The sequence below is a fragment of the Acyrthosiphon pisum genome, chromosome X, assembly GCF_005508785.2.
Source record: "Acyrthosiphon pisum isolate AL4f chromosome X, pea_aphid_22Mar2018_4r6ur, whole genome shotgun sequence".
Lineage (NCBI taxonomy): Eukaryota > Metazoa > Arthropoda > Insecta > Hemiptera > Aphididae > Acyrthosiphon > Acyrthosiphon pisum.
Window position 1 is genome coordinate 55,650,662 of NC_042493.1, and position 24,306 is coordinate 55,674,967.

The 24,306-nt window shown below is 26.4% G+C and overlaps 1 protein-coding gene across 1 annotated transcript in view; it reads left to right on the top strand.

Annotated features, from left to right (window-relative positions):
• LOC100160795 overlaps nt 1-24,306 on the top strand; it is a 431,282-nt gene that overhangs the window by 257,529 nt on the left and 149,447 nt on the right. The window contains exon 3 of the mRNA XM_029487291.1: nt 14,796-14,856. Coding sequence (XP_029343151.1) covers nt 14,796-14,856 — 61 coding nt within the window. The remainder of the gene's footprint in view (nt 1-14,795; nt 14,857-24,306) is intronic.

Below are 24,306 nucleotides of genomic sequence, written 5' to 3' on the forward strand. Positions count from 1 at the left end.
GACAGGCTTTTTTTGAATCAGTTATTTTTAACTCTTTGAGTTTTATGTTTGGCTTCGTAATATTTTTTGGTTAGAAATTATTTTTGACTTATGCCTCACGTCTTAAAGACGCGCGGGTATGCAGCATTTTTCAACTGAGGGTGAAAGTAATAAAGATTGCATTCCAGTCGATGGGTATTTTTCAGGATTTATATTCATCGATTCAATATTCTAAGCCATTCGTTAATAATGGATACTACTATATAATATTATTATCTTCTGATATCGTCAGCTTGACTATCATTCAATACACGATCATTGATACAGTGTTACATTTGTATATAACTACATAATGTATTTACACATTTTTGCTTCTTAACTTTAAGCATTGCATATAATATACTTCAATATTATTTATATGATATTCAGTAGGCACGAGATCTGCGGCAAAATGGTATAATATAAAATAATATTATCCAAAATATTGTTCATATAATATCTATAAGTCTAAAAAGTATTATAAGATTACTACTGGTAGTATAGATACGCTTAAGCCTATAAGAGCAGAAAAAGGTACAGTATAAGTATATAGAATTTTTTTCCAATATTGAATAAATGGTTGAATGTACGTTAGAGCAACATATTTAGTCAACAATGACATAACAAAGACCGCCTACTGTAATAGATGTACCCACATAATCTAGATTATGTAGGTATAATATGATTACATAAGTCGCTATATATACATCAACTGTATATTTTTATGTAAACTTAATTATCAGTTAACAACTATTAAAATTGTCCATTGATAATAATTACAATCATGCAGTGAACATGTCAATAAATTGGACAAAACTTACACGCAGAATGTGATAATTATAAAAATTTAATTTAAGTTTGCTATTGCTATCATTATAACTAAAATCTAGCACTTAACTCGTCATCCGGAAATAGCTATATTATAACATTGTTGTTGGATAACCATTCTATAAAATACCTACGCAATTAGATGGGCCAAAAACCAGGTATTTCATCTGTTATATAGTTATATGATTGTGAGTTATATTTAAGTTACCTCGTTATTGAGTAAGTCACTGCAATTTTAGGCAGTATACAATTTATTAGATTTACAAAACCTAACCAGGAGCTTTTATAGTAAAGCATAAGTATATTTTATAAAAAAAAAAATCACTATTTTATGTTTATTATTATTATTTTTAGAATGCATTTGAGCCATTGGCTAGAACTAAAATTTATTTAGTAAAAAGTATCGTTTGTTTGATCATGATGAAGTTTTGGAACCATATTTTATCATTATTTGATATAACATATAATTTAAAATTACAAATTAACATTTTCCTTAATATTTAAATATATATGATATAATTTTGAATGGAATATTCGACAAAGTGACTCTTCTAATAATTTGTCTGGTTGTACTTGGCGATTCCCAATTTTATTTTAACATGAAGGTAGTTATGATAAAGACTACTGATAAATATTTATATATTCTTCTATGTTGGATTTAGATGAGGTTACAGGAAAATAAGGATAGTGGGAATTCAATAACATTTGGTCATCGTGTTGCGATTGTTGGCGTTGCCACTCGATAATATAAATGAGGCTGGAACCTGATTGAGCACAATTTACCTTTTTCATTACCCAATTGACCACAAATACAATCAAACATTAGAAATCCAAAATATGAAACGATTGAGCATAAAAATACGTACAACGTTATTGCCGTCCCACACACCAAAATAATTATTTAAAAGAAATTGAAATATTTACAGGAAATATTTTGATTATATCGTTTCTAATTTCTTACACGACTCGTATGTTATTATTTTATCGATTAAACTCGTGCCGCTTTTCAAGAGATGGGAAACCACGAATGAAAATAATCACAATGCTCTACTGTTAAATACCTCCTTTACGAATTGTAAAGAACAAAAATTGACGAATATTCCCACCGGCTTTATGTATACGAGTATTTCAAAAGACGCGTGTAGCCTGGTTGTAGTCGGACAGAAAAATTGGCAACGTTGCATTAATTTGACTATGCTCAATCGGGTTGTTAAAAAATATGGACTGAGCTCAATCGGGTTGTTCCGAAATAGGGAAAGTGCTCAATTATTGGGTTTCACCGTATAAATGGTATAACGGTTTCCAAGTAATTTTTAGAATTTATAATAGTTTATACTTCTTAACTTTTTTTTTTACTGTATTTTACAAAGTTTCATTTATAACTTACCCTAAAATAAAGGTAGTTGCGATATACCTACGATAAAAAATTAATTTATACCACAACACAAATAACTTTTCAAAATGAATTTGTTTTAAAATTTTCTACAATTTTTTTTTATACGGAGCTTATCTTATAACCAAAGTGTTGAGCCTTATTTGGTATATTCTACATTTTTAATGTATTTAGTAATTACCAGATCATTCCATGTGATTTTGAGTCTTATACTCTCATGTAAGAGTTTGAACCTTTTATCCGTAAGTCTTATAAGCGGTTTTCACTGTATATAACAGAGGTGGCCAACGAAAAAGAAAGTCACAAGCCACATAATATAATTACAAGTATTATGAAGAGCAGGAAAAGGAATAATACCTATTACTATATTAGTTAAGATGCGAGCTGCATGTGGGTACTATATTATACAATATTATATCATTATATTCACAAATAATGTATAGAATAATATGTAAAGTCAACGAATACTGCAACAGCTGTACATATAATATTATGATTGAATATGTGGAAATGAGACTTAAATATACTCCAACGTAGTCATATACAGTGTGAAAACAGAGAGAATTGTTAATTTAACACGTTTAAAAAGTTTTTTGTGCGTTACGAGTTGGGAAAACGAACAATGTGAAAATTGTTAACCCGTGCCAAGCTTTTCGACCGAGACGCATAAATTAACATCTAAAAACCAAAGTACTTATTATACCTAAGGTAAAATAATTTAAAAAATATGAATTAACAAACAGATATATTATGCTATACAAAAATCATAGCATCGTGTTTCGTCTTAAACAATTTAATATTTACAAACAATAAGAATATAATAATCCGGTACAAGAAGAATATGTCTTTTGAAATATTTGATGGAGGAAATGGGAACAAAGTGCGCGTATTTTAATACTAAAGATATTTATTACATTATACGCAAAATGATGAATAAAAAAGAAGAAGATTTATCTGTGTTTGACCGAGAAAAATATGTATATTTGTTATGAAACATATTATAAACCATAAAACATAGTATGACATTCTCGCTCAAAATGTTACGAAACAGCAAATACGTAATCATTGCAGCTATGTGACGGTTACAAGCACAATTCTATAATTCAAAAAATATCAAATATATTGCAGGGTAATATGTTTATTACATATTGTTGCACAAATAAAGTTTTTTGGTAAAATATCATAAAAAAAACAATACTTTGTGTATGTTTTTAATGAATTTCGTTTGAGTGTGAATTTTTTTATTTTCTCATTATTACTATAATAACTGTCAGTGAAACGTCAAAATGTTAATCATCCGAAGATTAATGCGTGCACATCATTATTTGATATAAATATTAAGAAAACTACAGTCAATTTCATAAAAAAAATATAAACGTTGAGTTTGGAAATTTAACTGTTGATGTCATTTAAATAAATACAAATACTGAACATACATTTGTGGAAAATTGCCTTTCGTAGGCTTGCTGAGAAAGTGTACCTACTAGTAGACAACTTATCGTAGTATAAAACACATACAATATCCTCAAAAATTAGTCATTAACATGAAATATTTGTTATATACATAAAAATTGATTAAAAATTAAAAGTTAAACTATATATTTTTATTTTTATTTTTTATTTTATTTTATTTATTTTATTTTATTTATTTAATAATATGTTATCATGTAATTAATTAATTTTTCATAAGTATATATGATTTATATTTTAAACATTTCTAGTGCTGTTTTTAAATAAAGTTTGAATGATTTCGAGTTTTTCATAAGTTGTAGGAAAAAATAACAATTTATAAGAATATATCATCAGTGGTTTTAAGGCATATTTCATTAGTTTTAAGTGTTATTAAATACGATCTTTAGTATAAAGATAGGCATGATATCATGAGACATTTGTAAACATAAACAAATACTGCGAAATTGCAGTTATTTGGAATGAAACTATCGAGATCAAATAAGTACGTCTGAACTCACGTAAAGTTCTGTGGCTTGTACTTCTTATACTTTTAAAAGTACGTGGTACACGCTTTATTACTTATACTGTGACGCCTTCGAAAACTATTAGCTGACAACCAGAGCAATAGAGCATCAGAAAGAAGCTTACACTAAGGATAACGTTTTAACATTGACGTGTTGTTATAAGTCGAATAAAAGCACATAAATGTACCAAACTAAAGTAGGTATAAACGATAAAGTGAAATTTACAAAAAAAAAATAAAATTATTCCACAGACAATCCGAATATTGTAATAATATTTTACACCTGACTATTCCAATTTTATTCTACAAAGACTCCTGTAGAACTTTTATCATTTTTCTTATATTTGATATGTAAATTAATTGAATAACTTTAAAATCTCATTACGTTGTTCATGGTCGTTTGACATGATATTTTATTTCTAGCGGAACCATCTGTATTATAAATTTAAAATTGAATTCACGCGATGAAATTAATAGAACTTTGTCAAAATACAGTATACTATGCAAATGATTGAAAACATCGATTTTGGTATAATTCTATAAGGTATTATTATATAACGCATATACGAACACATTAGTTACCTTCACACCAAACAACTAAATTAATTGATGGATACTATTGAGTTAATGTTTTTCGTAAAAATAAAATTACGGAAACCGGAGAACTTGCTCTGCTGTAGTAGATATCGAGTGTACCTCAAGTAGGTAATGGATGTGTTGAACTCAAATTTAACGATAAATTATTGTACATCAATTCTGAGCGTTGATACCAGATGGATACCTTGTCATCCTCTATTTCTAATGATATTCTACAAAATAAATTCTTATAACACTGTGGGAAAATGTGTTTTTCTATTAATAAAATGGTAGGTTTAAAAATTGTTATTTAAATGCTTATGGTACTATAAAATTAATCATTATAATATTGTTATTAACATATTGCCTATAATATAGTGCTTTGAAATAAAATACGCTATGTTTTTATGTTTTACCATTTTCACGACGGACATGCATAATTTTTTCACAGGATCCTAAGACTTACGAAGAATTACGAAAAATTGTTATGTCCTGCGTAAGTATAATACTATGTTAGGGAGTGATGCATTAGTGACCCTAAATACTTTCGACGAAAATTGAATGAAATTCGGTGGCGTCTATAGTGTTCTGTTAGCGGCTGTTGTGTCTCAACGAATAAAAGTATGTGTATTGTTGTTATTGTTATTTTTAAGTGAATAGCAATAAAAGTGATAACAGACAAAACACTGGAAATCAATACTGTTGTATAGTCTAGAATAAAACAAAAAAAAAGAATATTCATGGTTTGACTATGAATTATAATTATCATCGAGCATAGCGCGTTTACTGTATAATATGTGAAACGTTTTCCAGGTGCTCGTAAGAACAATGTTTTCGAATCAAAATAATTATTTAAGTTTGCTGTAGACAGTTTCCGATGAACACGAAATGACGTGTACACTTTTAGATGACATCTGTTAAGTATCGAAACCCAAAAAACTATACTTTTAAATTAAAGATCAACAATAATTCAATAATAACATTCAAATCCCAATATATATATAATCATTTACAAAAAATGACCTATAAATGGATTTAATATTAATACAAATTCGTTTAAAAATAAAAAAAAGCTGGGTAAGTGGATGTCGCTCTGCCGTACAGTAGGTTACAAGTGGGTCACTGTATAATGGATAGTATTAAATTTGAACTCAATGATATAATATCAATGTATAAGAAAAACGATTCTGAGCGGAGACGGTTTGTCAGTCTAGGTATTAGACATACCTATTATAGGTATATATCTGTAGTATTAAAAAAAAATTGACCCATAATATGTATCAATAATAAATTCCAAATTAATCATATCAAAATATCAATTAGGTAACGCGTTATTCATCAACAACAAAGCCGTGGTACTATCATAGATATGTAATAGTATGATTTAGAAGTTTCAAGTACCCACAAATAATATTATACAATCATTACAATCACAACAAAATAAATAAAATAGTTATTCCAGGTTTTTTAATATGTAATTTCGTCCAAATTTGAACTTAAAATTACTATAAAAAAAAACTGTGCTTATGTAATGCTTAGAATTTTGGGTAACAGAATTAACTACTTACGTGGAATCTTGTTTTAAATTTTCAATCCTTAGATATAAAATTTGAACATTTTATAAATTTTTAACTACAAAATAATTATTCAATTTTAAATTTGATAAATTATGGCAAAATGTCAACTTCAAATGCTAATAAAAAATAATTTTGCCTATGTATTTTTAATATTTTTCAACTGCTATTGTAACAATGTATCAGGAGCCTTGTATTAATGTTTTACACTTTTTGGCCCAATAGATAAAACTTTATTGATATTTATAGAAAAAAAAACTAAAAATTTAAAACTCACAATGTCCGTAAACAGCTCAAAAATATTCAAATTATTTTCAAAATGTTATCGTATATATTAAATGCTAATATAAACATTCGGTGAAATTTTCAAGTTTCTACAGTCATTCGTTTTTTATCAAATCGTCTGCTGGTAAGTTCAATTACGTGCTACATCACGTATATTGTGACTAAAGTCCATTATTCGTTTATTACAGAGGAGACCAACTCTGGGCCGTGATAATTTATTTTATCAACAGGCCCGCTAAAATATTAATCCAATATTTCAACAAAAAACCTTAAAATTGTAATTCTCATATTTACTAAAAATACCTGTAATGTTTGTATAATTCATCATAAATTAATAACTGCCATGTCTTACAGTCGATAATTACGTTGTTAACTAGACATGGTTATGTGTCGCAGACTATTACCGTTGTACATCCTCTATATAAATATAAATAACATCATCAATAAAATATAATATTCTAAAAACTTAAAAGAAAACGATTAAATTCTTGGCTCACCAATACATTTTTTTGTATGGCCCCAGGTATAAAAAGATTGGTTACTACTAGTTTATTCCTTGCAGGTAAGCATTTGAAAATAATATGACAAAAATATCTACATTGCCACAGTACTAGCTTTGTATTTATTTGCTATACATCCTAGCTAGAAACGGGTTTTCCTCTTCTAGTCTTCTCCGTCTTCCATATTATTGTACTGACATGGTAATGCGCGGTTTTATTCATTTCGAGCAAATGTAAAAATTAAAATGCAAAGGGAAAAAATATCAACTATTTCAGCCTGCCAGCCGAAGCACTTAAACAATACATGTTTTAAAAAAAAAAAAACATGTAATTTTACAATTAAAACCTACAAAAAATTGTATTTTGTCTACAATCCGCATTATGCACGCATTTATTTCCAAGCCCATTAATGCTAGTGTGGCATACCTAATAATAATCAGGTTTTAGTTTAAAAAATAATTTTTTTATTATTTTATTTACTTTTGGGATTTATAGAATTTTATAGATTTATTTTACACAGATATGAATACATCTGTCTGGCATGCGTAATATTACTCAAAGTATTTAAAACACTACCATTAAAGTTGCTTATAACACTCTTTAAAGTTAAAATAGCGTAAAAATCAACATAAAATCACTGAATCGCTGATAATAAGCTTTTACTTTTATGTTTAATAATAGGTCATGTCAGTCCACTATTAAAGCTAACAGCATAAAGCTTATTCGATTAAACAAAACTTTTCTATGTTATACGTTTCTAATATGCAAATAACACTCAAACGAGTATAGCATCTAATAACATTAATATTATAATTCGTTAAAAATGTTAAATGGTATGCCAGGAACGCATTTGGTGCCAAGACTATTTGACGAAAAAAAAATTCAACTACCCACTGTTTGAAGTCCTTTCTATGGTTAGTCTCTTCAATGAGACACCAATTATGTATCACCGTTCCACGTCACCAAGTCTCATTGTAAGCCTAATACTCATTGTGTAAGTAATAATAATAAGTTAATAAATATCAAAAATAAATAAATACACATAAATGAGGGACAGACAATCAACGGCAACCAAGAACAACTAAATAAAAGTATAAAACAGTATAATAATAATATGTTGTTTTATACTATAATAACTAGGGCTCGGATTTATATGTATTTTTAAAACCAAAGTATGTATTTATACAATAAAAATATTTATATAAATATGTGTTAAAGAATTCAAAATATGTAGTATCGAAAAAAAAAATAATAATTAATAATAAAATAAAATGTAATAAAAAATGCATATTTATCTATAGTTATCTAATTATCTTGATTACAATTAATAATAACCTGCACTTTTAAATTTTCGAATTCAAAAGATCGTCGATATAATATATAGTCATGATAACCTTTCAATTATTCTAAATCTAAAGAAAATATATTAAAAAAGTATAATTGTATAACTATGTGAGAAAAAATTGAATAATTGTAAAATATGTAAAAACATTTATTTATGACAAAATATGTAAAAATATGTAAAATCAAATATAGCTCGTTTTATCAAAAATATTGTGAAACAAATTTATCACTTGCCGAAATTAGTTTATCATGTCGCAGAGAAAATATGTATTTACATATAAATCCGAACCCTAATAATAACTATAATACTGGAAAAAGTACTTTTAGTGAATTATAATTTTTAAGTATTTTAAATACTTCTAGGTAAATAATTATTATCAAAAGTATTGAGACACAGGGTACCTATCGTTAGTATTTCCTATAGGCTATCAAAAATTGTATCGGTTCATGGATAAATCTCATGCCAGTGTTTCAAAGATGGATGTAAAGATTTATTATGACACTAGGCTGAATACATTAAATTCAAAACGACTACACTACATTTAATAATACCAATGGATTTGTGAACAAGAAGATTTATGAGCGCCGATTGGATTTTTTTGTGAAACAAACAAAAACCAATTTATATTTTTATTTTTGTGCAGCTCTGCTTTTGCTCATTCCCTCAAAAATTAAAGTTAGCTATAGTTTCTTTTGGGTTGTTTTAATTTTTGGTTTTACCTACCTACCTAAATATATTAGTTTTATCTGCATGGCTGCATAAGTGCATAACTATTTTATATTTACTTATTACCTACTTATTTATTTGTTTGATTGATTGGTTCTTCTGAAATTAGAAGATAAATAATTTTAAGTGTTGTCTATGTTTATAGTATAAGTGTAATTTTCCTATACAACTGAAATTATTTAGTGATAAATATTAATGATGATCTTGTGCTGTTTATCGTTTTGGTGATCTGTATACAAAATAATCTAGGTCATTATTGATTTACTTCATACAGCAGTAAGTGCGAAATAGTAAATGAAATAGTATTATATTTATAAAAGCAATAATATGTCTAAAATCTTTTTACTTTTTCCTTTGGATGTCTGACTGATAAACGTAAGAGACTTTCCTGATGAATCTTTAGTTTCATATATTATATATAATAATATTATAGGTATATATATATATATATATATATAGATTTATGTGCACTATATATTTTCTTCGGGTTTCTATAGTTAATAGAAGTTTAGAAGTAAGATAAATTGTGTTACATGAGATAACAACATATAATACAGTGCCAAGTTCACTAGTCTGTTAAGTCTAAGATTTGATAAATTATTTATCAAAAAGGTCACTACCTATATAATTAAATACACAAAATAATAGTGTTGAGTGTATTATTAAGTATTACTTATGAAAACTCGATTATAATTATAACTCATTCGTAATTACGTTATAACTTTCATTCTGTTACTTCCGTTGCTAGAATTTAATGATATGATAAAAGTAGTAAAAATTAAATGAATTTGTGGTTATACTGATTTATCAACAATTAAAACTTAATACATTTTTTTTTTTATTAATTCAGTCAATAATATAGTAATTGGGTACCTATAATATTTTTCTATGTACTTGACGTGGAAAGTTAAATGCATTTTTAAACAACCGTAAATAAATATGCATGATTTATTTATTAGATAGAATTATATGGATAAATGCATTTTTATTTATTTAGTACACTCAATAGAAATTAATAAGGTCGCAAGTAGGTTACCACTCTACTGTACAGTTGTATACCTGTAGGTGTCAAGTGTAACTCAACATTGAGTAGGTCACTGTAATGGATTTGTTAAATTTTAATTCAATGTAAATTGTGGTTTTGACAATATTGTGAACATTAAAAATTCCAATGCTTAAAAAAATCGCACCATATATTCTTTGAAACCAATTTTTAATTTATTGTAACCTAACTCTATGATATTACGAAATATAAAACATTTATACTTTATTGTGAAACAATTTATTTGATTGTATCGAAAACAATAATTAGATCGATGGGTTTTAAAGTTAAATCTTGTTTTACTCTACTCATATTAAGGTACTGTGTAAAAATTAATAAAATTTAAAAATTTATATTTTGGTGTATTTTCAACTGAAAAACGGTGTTGGTTAATTTGTGATATTTATACATTTAAGAATCTATAATAATTACATAATATCAGAATATTAAATAGCGAACATGAATTACAATCTTATTGTGGTAAAATGTTTCTATAAATAAGAATAATTATTGTCTTTTTAACTCGATATGCACTAAAATAATCTTTTATTTATAAATACAATTCATAATAATTAGTAATATTGAAATTAAATATAAACATTAATATTGATATAACCGACTGTTAAAATTAATTTTTCCGGTAAAAATTATATATCTTTACTTTTTTAAATATTTTTAATCATTTGAAATGTATGATTTATTCAAAATACCTACCACCTCCTCTTTATTCATAAAACGATATCAGTTTTCGATTTTTTTTTTCTTATATTATTTTATTCAAAAATGACCAAATTTCTATATGTATTAAGTTTTCAATGTTCAAAACATTAATTTTCTGAATTGCGGAGTATGTATAATATTATATACATTCTATCTAAAACGTACCTATACTTTTTTTTTTCATATTAAGTATATAGATTTTTTTAAATATTATTTTGAAAGTAAATTATTTATATTATCCTTTTAAAATTCCAGAGTAATATATTTATTTATTTGATTAGGTACCTCCCTCAAAAAAAATTAAAAAAATTATTCAAATAAAGTTTTGAAAAATAATACATTTTGAATATTCATTTAATTTATTAAACAATAATATTAATTACTGCTTCGAAAATATTTTCTAATTTTATAAACAGTTGAAAATGTATCATTCATTATTTTGGTTTCCGGTTCCCTTTAGTTGTGTTAATTTTTTATGCAACCAGATTTCAATTACGTCATAATATTGAATTTGAGTTTTGAAGGATACTCAAATAATTTAATCAGAAAGTTCAAGAACAGTACAAGTGTACCAGTGTTACTATATAAAATTTAAATATTACATTGTATAAAACCACGTTTTTAAATGAAACTTGAATATTTTAAATTGCAATACATTTACGCCCAACTGTTTCATTCTGCATGATACAACAACTGTTAAAGAATTTCAGTGATATTTTAGATACAATACGCCGTTGATGCTTAAGTAGCTGAAATTAGTCAACAAAATCATCGATATTCCTGTACTATAATATGTGGTGGTTGATATTTAAATACAAAAATGAAATTTTATGGATTTTCTCACAGAATATTGTGGTACTCTGACACATTAGAAAATGTGTACTTAAAATACTTTCGAATACTGTGAAAAGTCGGACAGGACGGGAGAAGTGCTGTGGGTAACTGATTTAAGGTATGAGGTGATGGTCGTTTGTTTTGATTGAAAGAAGTGCGTTTATTACAGGGCTTGCATTTGAAAAAAATTCTGTTGTTATTATGTTCTTTACAATTTTTTACACAATTTTTGCATTTATCGTTATTTAAAATAGTTTTATAATACCTATTACATTTAAAAATAATCACTAATGAGGGTAGGTAATTGCCCGGAATCTGGAAACGAAATATAATATAATCAATTCTTAGATTGTTTGCATGAAATAAATGTTTTTACGAAACCAATAGATCTTTTAAATAAATACATTTTAAAATATTTCGTTTTGCGTTATTTTATAAATTATAAATTACGTTTTGCAATATGTTTTGTTTAGTGATATATAATAAATTTTGTTAATCGTTATGTTTTGTTTTGCGCATTTAATTATTTTTGATTCTATCGCTTTATAATAACGTTTACAAATTTCAATCGTTTTTTTTGTGAAATTTAACGTTATTGTAACGTTTACAAGCACTGGACTTTATTATAAATGGATAAGTAAAAATTTAAGTTTTTATGTCCGTGGTTCAGAAAACATGTCACTGATTATTTTGTTTGTTTTCGAGAATTTCATATATTTTATTCTCAGCACGTTTCAGACGCACGCATACCTACCTATACCGCTGTACTTACAACTCAATTACTTAATAAACACTTTTATTAGTATTATTGTCCAAATATCGTAGACGAATAACAGTATTCAGTTAACGAAGTTAATCATTTAATTGTCACACTCCGTGAATCATTAGTACCTATATGGCTTTATGATACTCTATTACCTTTTTAAACTAGAAGAATATATTGATTATTTACTACATAAGGCATATTATTTAATTCGAATTATGGAAAAGTTCAAGTTGAGTTATTATGTTCTACATTTTAAAGCTAAGCCTTTTTTACTCTATATAATATTACAAGTAAATGTATCAAGGCAGATATTTTTAGTTATAGCAAGTTTGTTTTTTTAAGTTGAGTGACTTACATTTAAGCGAAATCAAGTAAAAAATAAATTGTATCATTATTTAAAAATATAGGTATATTTTTTATTTACACAAATATTTTAACAATGACGTGAGCAAAAAAGTTTTATTTATGGAACAATATTAACTGTAGTATATTAAAGTATTTATTTATTATATTTTTTTTCGACTGCTAAATATTTAGAACATTTTGAGAAATATATACTTTATGTAAAATGTATTTTTCTCGTATAACTCGTATAAATATATACATGATCGTGTGTACCTAATGTATATAGGTAGTATAATAATATATCAATAAAACATCAGCAACATCAAAACTAATTAAAATGAAATTGACTGGATTCTCAATATTTTATGTAAAACGTATTAAATTCCGGGAAATAATAAATTACTCAATTAGGTATATTTTCGTATTTTTTTTTTTTTTTAAACAATGATATAATATTTCGTAATTTCGTATGCAAATAATATTCATTTTACCTTCTAATTATTGAATTTTCTATAAATGCCAATGGTCAAAATAAATTCGTTTTACATCAAATATTGAGAATCTAGGTTAACAAATTATAATTTTATATAATATTATGTAGTTCGCAATCATTTCAAGATGAAAAATATTTCTCTGTTCGATTAAATTATGTTTTTTTAAACGAATCTGTTCATAACTTAATTAATGATAATATGCATCGACTAAATAATATTGATTCCTTTAATGACATTATTGTATTCGATATAGTCTAGCTACGTTGATTGTTTTTATGACAGCATAATTAAATTCCATAAAATGAGAGAATTTTTTTATGCGTGGACGAAATAGTGCAGAAATTTAATTTTTACTATTAAGTTTTCTATTATTTTTACTATACAGACTGTCATAATATGACAATGAACTTCTATGGAATTTACTGTTATCAACCATGTGCAAACATATTTACTCGACTGAAAAAGATGTCTCAAGACAAACTTCAAAGTAAATCGATTGGAAATTTGTCTATGACTACTTTTTTGTATCATTTTTTTCTTCTTAAACGTCCGCCAAAGGGTAACCAATATTTTTTTCCTGTGTTTGTTTGTAAACCAAAAAAAAATAAAATAATGTTGCTACAAAAATAATTTATCGTCGAATCCCAGTGAGACGAAAAGTTACGATAAAATCTGGCTGAGTTGATGGGATTCTAAAATATAGCACCAAATCCAACTGTGTGATCACTTTGAACCGTCGATAACTCATACTATTTCTTTAACACAACATATTCCCCGAAAAATCAACAGTAACATATACATATGAATAGACTGTTGGAAATCTTTGACAAAAAGGAAAACCTTCTGAACGGTATATAATATATAATACTTGTATATATAGTTATAGTATATAATATTATATAATATTTATGTTCTATCTGATAACAATTAAAAATCTGAAATATTTTACTTAAAAATATCCATTGCTGATTTAATGTCTACTTCACTTATAGGTTTTATAATATTTAGAGCAGAAAAACTATAGCAATTGCATGTTTCTTTTAAATAACCACATACGTAAAAAGAAATATAGAGATAAATTTGTAATTTTATTTTACGTGTGAAATATAAATGCATATTTTGAGGTTTGTTTTCGATTTTATGGCATTTTCTTTAATTTTTTACTTTTTGATACATATTTGAATTAATAAATAAATAACCATGTATAATTTGGTTAGGGTAAAAAAAAATGTTTAAAAAAAATCTCTTCATTGTAAAATGAGTACATTCATCGACCCACTAAGAATCTCAAATTTATACTACAGATGATTTTGAAGTTTGAATAATTTGATGTTATATTTATAATGATTTAAATTTTTTTTGGTTATTTTTCAGAATGAGTTGCAGACTGACCTCCCACATGAAAATCGGACTGATGTGAATCATGTTAAAGAGAGTAAGTTACATAATACGATATAGTTATAGATACAGAGAATATTCATAATAGCTTAGCACATATATATATATATATTATTTTTCAATAAATTATAGATGTTTTAGTATTTAATAGTAAGAAATCTTTTGTAATAAATCTCATAGAAGGAATTGATATAATCTTGTAGAATACGGTACGTAACAAGAATGGTAATTACGTTTTAATAGTTAGTACCATCATATCTAACAGATATTCCACGTCAAAACTTCTGAACGGTCGTTTGTCTCAGTAGACAAATAATCGGCCTTTGGCCGGGAAAATTTATGAAACTCGTTGACCCATTAAAATTCACCTTACCTATAATACACATTATGCGTTACTCAGATTTTCTTCTTCTCGTTTTTTTACATTCCCTATATATTTTCTTTTGATATTTAGGTAATCAAATAACCTACGTCTTAATCTGAGATATAGAGATAGATATAGATAGAAATAGATAGATAGAGAAAAAGAAAGAGAGAGGGTGAAAGGGAGAAAGAGCGATAGAGAGAGAGAGAGAGAGAGAGAGAGAGAGAGAGAGAGAGAGAGAGAGAGAGAGAGAGAGTGAGAGAGAGAGAGTGGGAGGGGGAGTGGGGGAGTGTGATTTAAAACATGAGCACTCAGGTGGTGTTAAAGTAGAGGGACGTTTTGTTTTATAATACGTCTGGTTGGGGTGGAAAGGGTGGTCTCCCTTTATTTTAACATGCCATTAAGCTGTTGGCAAAATGAGACGGTGATTTGGACGTGGTACAAGCAACATCAGAGCAATCAAGCCGAAAGCGGCTGATAAGACGAACGCGCCATGCTGCCATCCAAGTGGGTTAGGCGAATTAACTGTTGTTAAAGATGGTTTCGGAAAGGGTACCTGTATCTTCACCATGAACGAACATGATTGAAATATGTCGTTCACTATAAATTCACGTGAAAAAAAAATTTAAACATCATACTCAGCTTAATTCGTTTCGCGTGTATACAATATTATAACATAGTTTGTCGCGTTATCTTAATCTTTTTTTTTGGCACGATTCCACTAAGTACCGTTTAAATACGGCAGGGCACATACCATGCAACGAATATTATAAATCAATATAAAATACATGATATAATATAATATTATTTTACCTCAATTCTCTTTCATTACTTTCTGAAATACCTGCAGTAATACACAGCTGTTATACATAACACAATGATATAGGTATAATAAAATATATTATATCACGATTGAAAAGCTTAATTGTTTTGAGCGCAACTCTTAGATAATATTTTATACTTATTATAAGTGCGTAATAAAATTATATAAACGTAGATATTACACAGACCGTTACACAACTACCTATAATACAATATGTTTTCCTTTATGAATATTAGTATGTAAAAAGAAGCTTCTGTGGCTCACTTGTTAGGGATTTTCAGAGGCTTACCACCCTCCCCCCCCCCCAAAAAAAAAACAGCAAATAATATATATATTTCTTTCTTTGTAAAAATGGATTTCCATAAAATGACTCTCTCCTATACAGTATCGATGGTATGTATAATATTATACTAAATCCAAATAAAATTCAGTGTGCGCTAATGGGAAGATTTATGTCTTTAAAATTTTGTCGATTGTCATCTAATTGTGTACAAAAGGTCAGTAGATAGTTGAAATTACTATCTCTATAAGTTTCATAAAAATTACGATATGAAATAAAGTTTTTATTATTATAGTGATTGCTATATGGTTTGTTTGCCGTTCTCTTCGTATACGTACTGACTTTAATTTTGTTTCTGTTAGTTCCGATTTCATTACGCTGTATACATACCGTGGTTAGAGTTTGTTAGCTACACTTGATTCCGTTAGTATAATGATAACAATAGTGATTCAGATACTCAATTGAACAATACTCGATATCGTCCAAAATATGTATTATTCGATTCGTTAGACCATATTATAAAAATGAACAACAACTGGATAATAAATTACAATATTATTTACTCAATAAAAACATAAAACTAGGTATTTCGGTAATAAGTTTGTATTTTTCCAAACTTATATTTTATTTCTTATTTTTTTATTTTATAACATTATTAAAATATTTTTGATGTTTTATCCTTTATAGAATATTCAAAATACTTCTTCATTTTTCTTCAGTATAAGACATATGTCTGATTTTTAGACGGTTATTGAAGTGTAAGTGGCTTTTATGAGGTATGTCTATAATATAATAAAATGTCTAGACATTTAAGAATATATTTACAACTATTAAAACGTCTGTTTACTCTGGTAAGTTTAATGATTTCCTTGAATAAATGTAGATGTTCATGTTTATTAGGTATATTATAATATAAATCACATAAATATTATGCCACAAAATGAATAATACATTTATTGAATAAAAAACTAAAGTAATGCATTCACTGAACCATTTTAAATTAATAAATTATACAAATTTACATAATTATATATTATACATACATGGTGTATTATCTATGCATGTATCATATCTCAATAGGTTAGTTTTTTCACTCATCTTATTATTATAGTATTCTATTTGTATTAATTTTCAACAAAACTTTACAGAATATTATTTTCGTATTTGAAATCATCAAACTATGACATTAAAATATCTAACTATATATTTATTTTATACAAACATATAGTTTACAAAGCATATTATTACCATATCATAATATAAGGAAGCATTTGTTTGCCAATTTCCCAATGCCCAGATACCGAGTCTTATAGCAATAAAAAAAATATATATAAATGAGTATGTCATATAAATATTATTCACAAACATCATAAACATAATATTATGCTGATATGTAATAGTAATATATAATTGTATATGATATAATCATAAACAAATTATTTATTTCATAAATGTAATACAAACTATACTACATAGCAGCAAAGGTCATAAACTAGACCAAAAGTTTGACAGTGATTTATATCCGTTTGAAACGTTAATATAAATATATTATTCAAAAACATGAAAACTTAAACTTTTCTTACAACATATTAGGTTCTTTAGAATTTTAATTAAATTCTGTTTTCATATATACTTGTGTTAGGGGAACATGGAAAATAGGAAATTTCTTGAATGCCTAAAATTGTTGGACAATGTAGATATTGTCACTCATAAATACATAATATGCCAGGAATTGTATACCTAGTTCACAATTCTATACTCGAGCAAGAACAAAATTCTGTATGCGTAATGTAAATACTATACAGAATACTTTTGTTTCATAATTTTAATAGCATAATATGTAAAATGTTGTTTTGTGGGAATTTCGGGTAAGAAATAATAAGACATTTCTACACTTGTGCTCAATACGAAGTTACACAAAACAATAAATTAAGATATAAATTATTAATTCGCGAATGGAAAATAATAAATTGAATATTCAAATCATTCTTAGAAGACATCTAATAAGTTAGGTAATTGGATAATATTTAATTACGAAAACATTGGTAACACATAATGAGACGAACAGTTCCAGTGACAATAATTTGTATCCTGCCAAAATTGAAAATTATTGTGTTCGGTTTATGTTATTATTTATTTGTTATCACATTGTCTTAAAAAAATATACCTTTAAATATGCACAAGTGTGTGTAATTTAAGTATATTCGAATTAAGAAATGCAAAAAAGTTCACCAAAAATATAAAATAATATTTACTGACATTTTTTTTAAACTTAATTATTGATATTTTTGTTTTATATTTATTTTGTATAGTTCTGTTGCTTTCATAATATAAATGTCATAAATAAAAAGAAAACAACAAGTTAGTACCTATATAAACTATTCTAAAGACTGTTATCTAAGTCGAGGAGTGCATAGCTAGGAAATCCACATAATTACACGCTGTCGACATAATAATAGCTATATCATGTTATATATATTATAGACTTTATAGACTTGTAAATTAAAATTTTATCCTAAATTATTAAAAAAGCTAGTACCTATTGTACCACTTCAAGATCATACTTTTACTAGGTAATATTATTTTCGTAATCGTTTCACCTACAATTTATTAGACAAATATGTTATAGAATAAACGCCGATAATAATAATAATTATATGGAAGTTACATAGAATTTACTATTAATTATCTTAAATTGCTTATCAGAATTACAAGCTTTGAACTGCGAGTTTTCGTCCGTCATAAGAGTTACTGTATTAAACGATAATTTAAGTTATTACGAAAACTAAATACAAATTGCCACTATCAAAACTTATGCGGAAAATATTACAAACAAAATAATAAAGTGTAGTAAAACCATCAACTGGATACAATGATTTTATTTTATTTTAATTTATCATAATATGATAATTTAATAATGGGAAATTTTTTTCCGTGGAAATACTATTTGTGTCCATTTCCACAAAACAACTATTTCATCAGCTATTTGTTAGTTTGTAATTAAAAATGAATAAATTAACACGTTTAGTTAAGTAACTCGTCACTTTTTGGGAACTAACTATCAATTGAAAAAGTTACTTTTAAATTACCTATACATTATTATATATATATATGTATATTACGTGTTAACTTCAAGTTTATTTTATACTGAAGTATATATAGTAAGTTAAATTGTTGTATAAACTAGGGCTTTGCACATGAAATAATAAATTCAGATTTTCAAAATAAAATCGGGTATTGATACTACTCTTATTAATTTGGAGGGAACCAATCATCTAAATTTTAACTATGAAATTAAGTGCTTTGTTAAATATATGGGTTATTTTTTTTGTACCATAATTGATGTAACAAATGGATAGTTTTACTAAGGTTAACAAATAATTAAGTACATTTGTAAACGGTATAACTTAATAATAATTACGATAAACTGTTTCATATTTATGAATTAATGTGTTACTTCACTATTGGTAGTATGAATTTTGATGGTTTTATACCTGTAGACGTTCATATATTTTGTGAACAAGTCATTTTTCTGACCGATTAGAAAATAACATTGTATCTTTAATTAAGTGAATTGCACTCCATTAGTTTTTATCCATTTGGTAATTTTTAACTTGGGCAAAATATTTTCAAAAATGAACAAGTTCAATTTGACCTGACTTAACTTACATTTTTCCCTTCTATTAGATTGTTGAATTATACTTATTAAGCTACATTCGATAACAACTTCACCCAAAGTCCAAATACAAAATCACCGGATCGTATAACAATTGTAAAAATAATATTTCACCTAACCTACACGATATTACAACAACGTCTGCTTGTCATAATTTTAATATTATAATAATATACTGCCGCTGCAGCAACATCTGTAGTGTTCTGGCTTTTACATTCATCCTCGTCCGAACGTTAGCTGCACAAAACTTTTAGCATGATGCGTTACTCTACGATTATAAAACTTATATAAAAAATATATAAGTAACGTAGTTTATTAATACTCTACGAGTTCTAAACAAATACGCTAACTTGACCAAAATTGCAGGGTTTGATATATATTATAACGTACAGTGGCATATCAATAAATAGAAATACAAAGGAAATTAAATTTGTTCGGGTTGTAGAGGTTTTCGACTAGGTTATGTTAGCTTAGGTTAGATTAGGCAAGGTAACCGAATATATTTCGACTTATTAAGGTTTTCGACTTATCGATGTTCCACTGTATGTTTATCGAAATTGTAATATTATAATAATTTTATAATATTATTATATACTGTTATATCAGCAACAGCAGCTGTAGTGTTATGGTTTTCACACTCGTCCTCATCTGACCGAAATTCTTCGCATGATGCGTCAAATTCAGCGTCTGCCAGCCACACTCGGTATCACGGGTTTCGAAATCACCCGACTGTTAATTACTATTCGCGCGATAGAGAGTCTATATTATTATTAAAATATAGGTCATATTATACACGAAGAGTGGTATAATCATTGTTAGCGAGCTCAGATAAAACGGCGCGGTGGTGGTTATATATTATTCACACATAGGTGTGTGTATATATATTATCTATATATTATAATACTGTAGAAGTTATATAAATAAAACGAGTCTAAGCCGAAAGTCGTACCGTATTGCGATATATTCACGACAGGAACTGGAACCTTACCGAAAAAAAATGGTTTTGGAACCGGAACCCTTTGAATATTGGGAACTGAAAGCTCATGGAAACCCTTATTTAAATTTATTTTAATACCAGAACCTCGCCGGAACCCTTATTGAAATTAATTTAAAAACCGGAATCTTACCGGAATCTTACTCTACTAATTTTTTTCCATAAGTAAAAAACCGAATCAGGTAAAAATTTTTTTATTTTTTAAGAACCGAAAAGAAACCAAAATCTAAATTTTAGTTTTTCTGGGAACCGAACCGGAACCGGAACAGAAATTTTAATTTTTCTGGGAACCGAATAGGAACCGAAACCGTAAAAACCATCAAGATTCCAGTCCCTAAATTTCATGGGCGAGATTTATTAATAACGACGACGAATACGTGACAGTTGTTAGATTGTTATTTTTACTCGCTTCCATAGTAAAAATAATAGATGAGTGATCATAATAATTATTAGGAAACCGATTTTAATCAAACATAAAAGCAAAAATATTTAATATAATATAATATAATTTATGTAATAATTATGAAAAATAATAATGAATTTGTTTTATAATCATAACATTTCAGAAAATAAATTAATAAACTTGATAATATAAAAAATATAATACAGCATAATTAATATATTATAATAAATATAAAATACAATTTTGTATTCATATCTCTTCATAAGATTTTCTTTGGGATGGAGACAAATGATTGCCATATATAAATTGAAATTTTCTTATTTAAAATGTGAGTTATAAGATTTGAGTATTTATTTATAACAACTGAATTACATCTTCATCCACTAAAGGGTTTATTGCATACTTCATACACGATAATATTCGGACGGATTTAATTCAATCTCTAAATTATTTATAGCGAGTGGTTTTGTTTAAAAGTATATTTCTTATCAACCTTACACACATTTTGTTGAAATATAAGTTTTTGTCCTCTATATTCTCTTTATGATTATTTATTTTTCTATGACCTATAACTTTAGCTATTCGTTGACCCTATGGGTCAGTAGACACTGTTTTCTCCCCAAAATTGATGTTTCAACATATTAATTACTTCACTTTTAATCACTTTCATAATTAATAAAAAAATCGTGACGATAGTCTGTTATAGAATAGAAAATATTACACGTTATTCAAGCAAAGTACTGAAGTAATAGTATTTGAATAATTTTAAGTATGAAAAAGAACTTGGACCAAGCATTTTTGATCATATTTTTAATTAAATATATTTACTATTTTTAATTTCATTGACACATTGATAATGCAAATATGAATATGTGCATATAAACATAGAATATAATTACAAAATAATGAAAACTTTATTTAAATTTATACATAGCATCAAAATATATAAATGAATGGTTTTCGCAGAAGCAGTTATTGTATATACTACAATATCACCCATGTGACGTAAACTCAACCAAACTTTCAACTATGTTAATACCTATATGAGTAATTTATAGTTATACAAAACGATGTGGTGTTAAATTTTCAAGAAAATGTGTGTTAATTTTAAGCTAGAAAATATTTTTCATGTAAATAAAATGTAATTATTTGAAAATATAAATAAACACACATGTTAGTATGTATAATATGATTTTGTACTATAATACTTTTTTCTTTTATGAGTAAAAATACATCATATTTTAAATGCTTTTTAAAGTAACTGTTTGAAACTAAACTTGTAAAGGTACTTTTAAAAAGTCTATTTTACAAGACGACACGTCATAAACTATAGACGGAATCAACACAGGCACCCAGAAAAACTATTGCCATTTGACCATCGTAAATACAATTTTCGTACATATATATGACATACAAAATTACATTATTTTGCACACGCCTATAACAGTTTGTAGTTATATTTAGTTTGTCTGTGGGAAAAAAAAAACAGTTTAACGACAGTTAGACTTTTTGAAATTGCAAATACTACTTATCAGGCTTTAGCAGAGCACTGCGCGTTATCTGAGTCAATAACGATTTACACTCGGAGCGTCCTTTATTCGATTGGACTTTTCAATTTTTGAAAACGTGCACATCGAAAAGAAATCAAAAGAAATCTAGCCATTTCATTGATCTTTTGATTGTTTATTCTTCTGCCGGACTTTCCTGGAAATTCAGAAATGATAAGAGTCCCATAAAATAAAAAAATAAACAAAGGATTTGTGACCCTAACACGAAATTACTTGTCTTATAATAACACTTATATTTTCAGTCACGTATACAGTGAAATGTCTTGACAAACATTAAATATATATAAATAATATACACATATGAATAAAAATAAGTCATATTGTAAGTATAAAACGCACAGAGCTCATAAATCTCGTGTCAACCAAACCAGGAAATTCACATCGAAATAAATGTTTTATGATCGAAATTTACCTGTAAAACATGTCTATCTTAATATATTATTGTACTATAATACATGTTTGATCGTCTATAAAAAAAAGTACTCGAAATAATAAATTAATTTTTAATAACGAATCTTCAATCTGTTTAGTATAAAACTAGATAATTTATTGGCATTTCTAAATACAGATCATAATATTATATACATACGTCTTTCACTGATATCAAAATAAATAATTTAGCTTTGCCATGATTTTAGGAATTCTTCTAATTGTTAAATATGCTTTTTCTATTTTTTATTTAACGTTCTGAACATCATACGTACGAAGCATAACCTAGGCTTAGTTTCTCCACCATGTTTTATAAATATATTATGTACATAATATGGATTAATATTATTATGTTTAGTATATTTTTTACAATATTCTGGATAAAAAAAAATATTTATTGGCAATCAGTTGTACATCCGAAAATAACAGAATACAATTAAGTATATAATATAGGTATTATAATGACACAAATTATGAATTTCGACTCGAGGCTTTTATGCAAAATACCTATTCGTTTTTATTTAATATTATAAAATATGCACATCAGAATACATGTTTTTTTTTAAATTGTAGATTATCAATAAATATATTATAATTTATTTAGGTATCATATTAATATGTAATATTTATTATTTTACTAACCACTGTATGTATTCAAATGTAATTTAACTAGGTTAACTATACCAGCATTTCCCAATCTATTGGTCGTGTGATTGTTTTTATGGTCGCATGTGTATTGAAATTTTAATATATTAAATTATAGAATTATACTTTAACAAAAGTTTATATTATAGGTATTAAAATATAACTTAGAATTTGTTTTAATGGTTAACTGGTAAAGCTATTCAATTTGACTCTGTAAACTCTGTTTGAACTCTGTGGAATTTTTACGACGTTAAATTTCAATAGTACCTACTAGTGTATTTACATTTCTATAGATTTTCGAATGA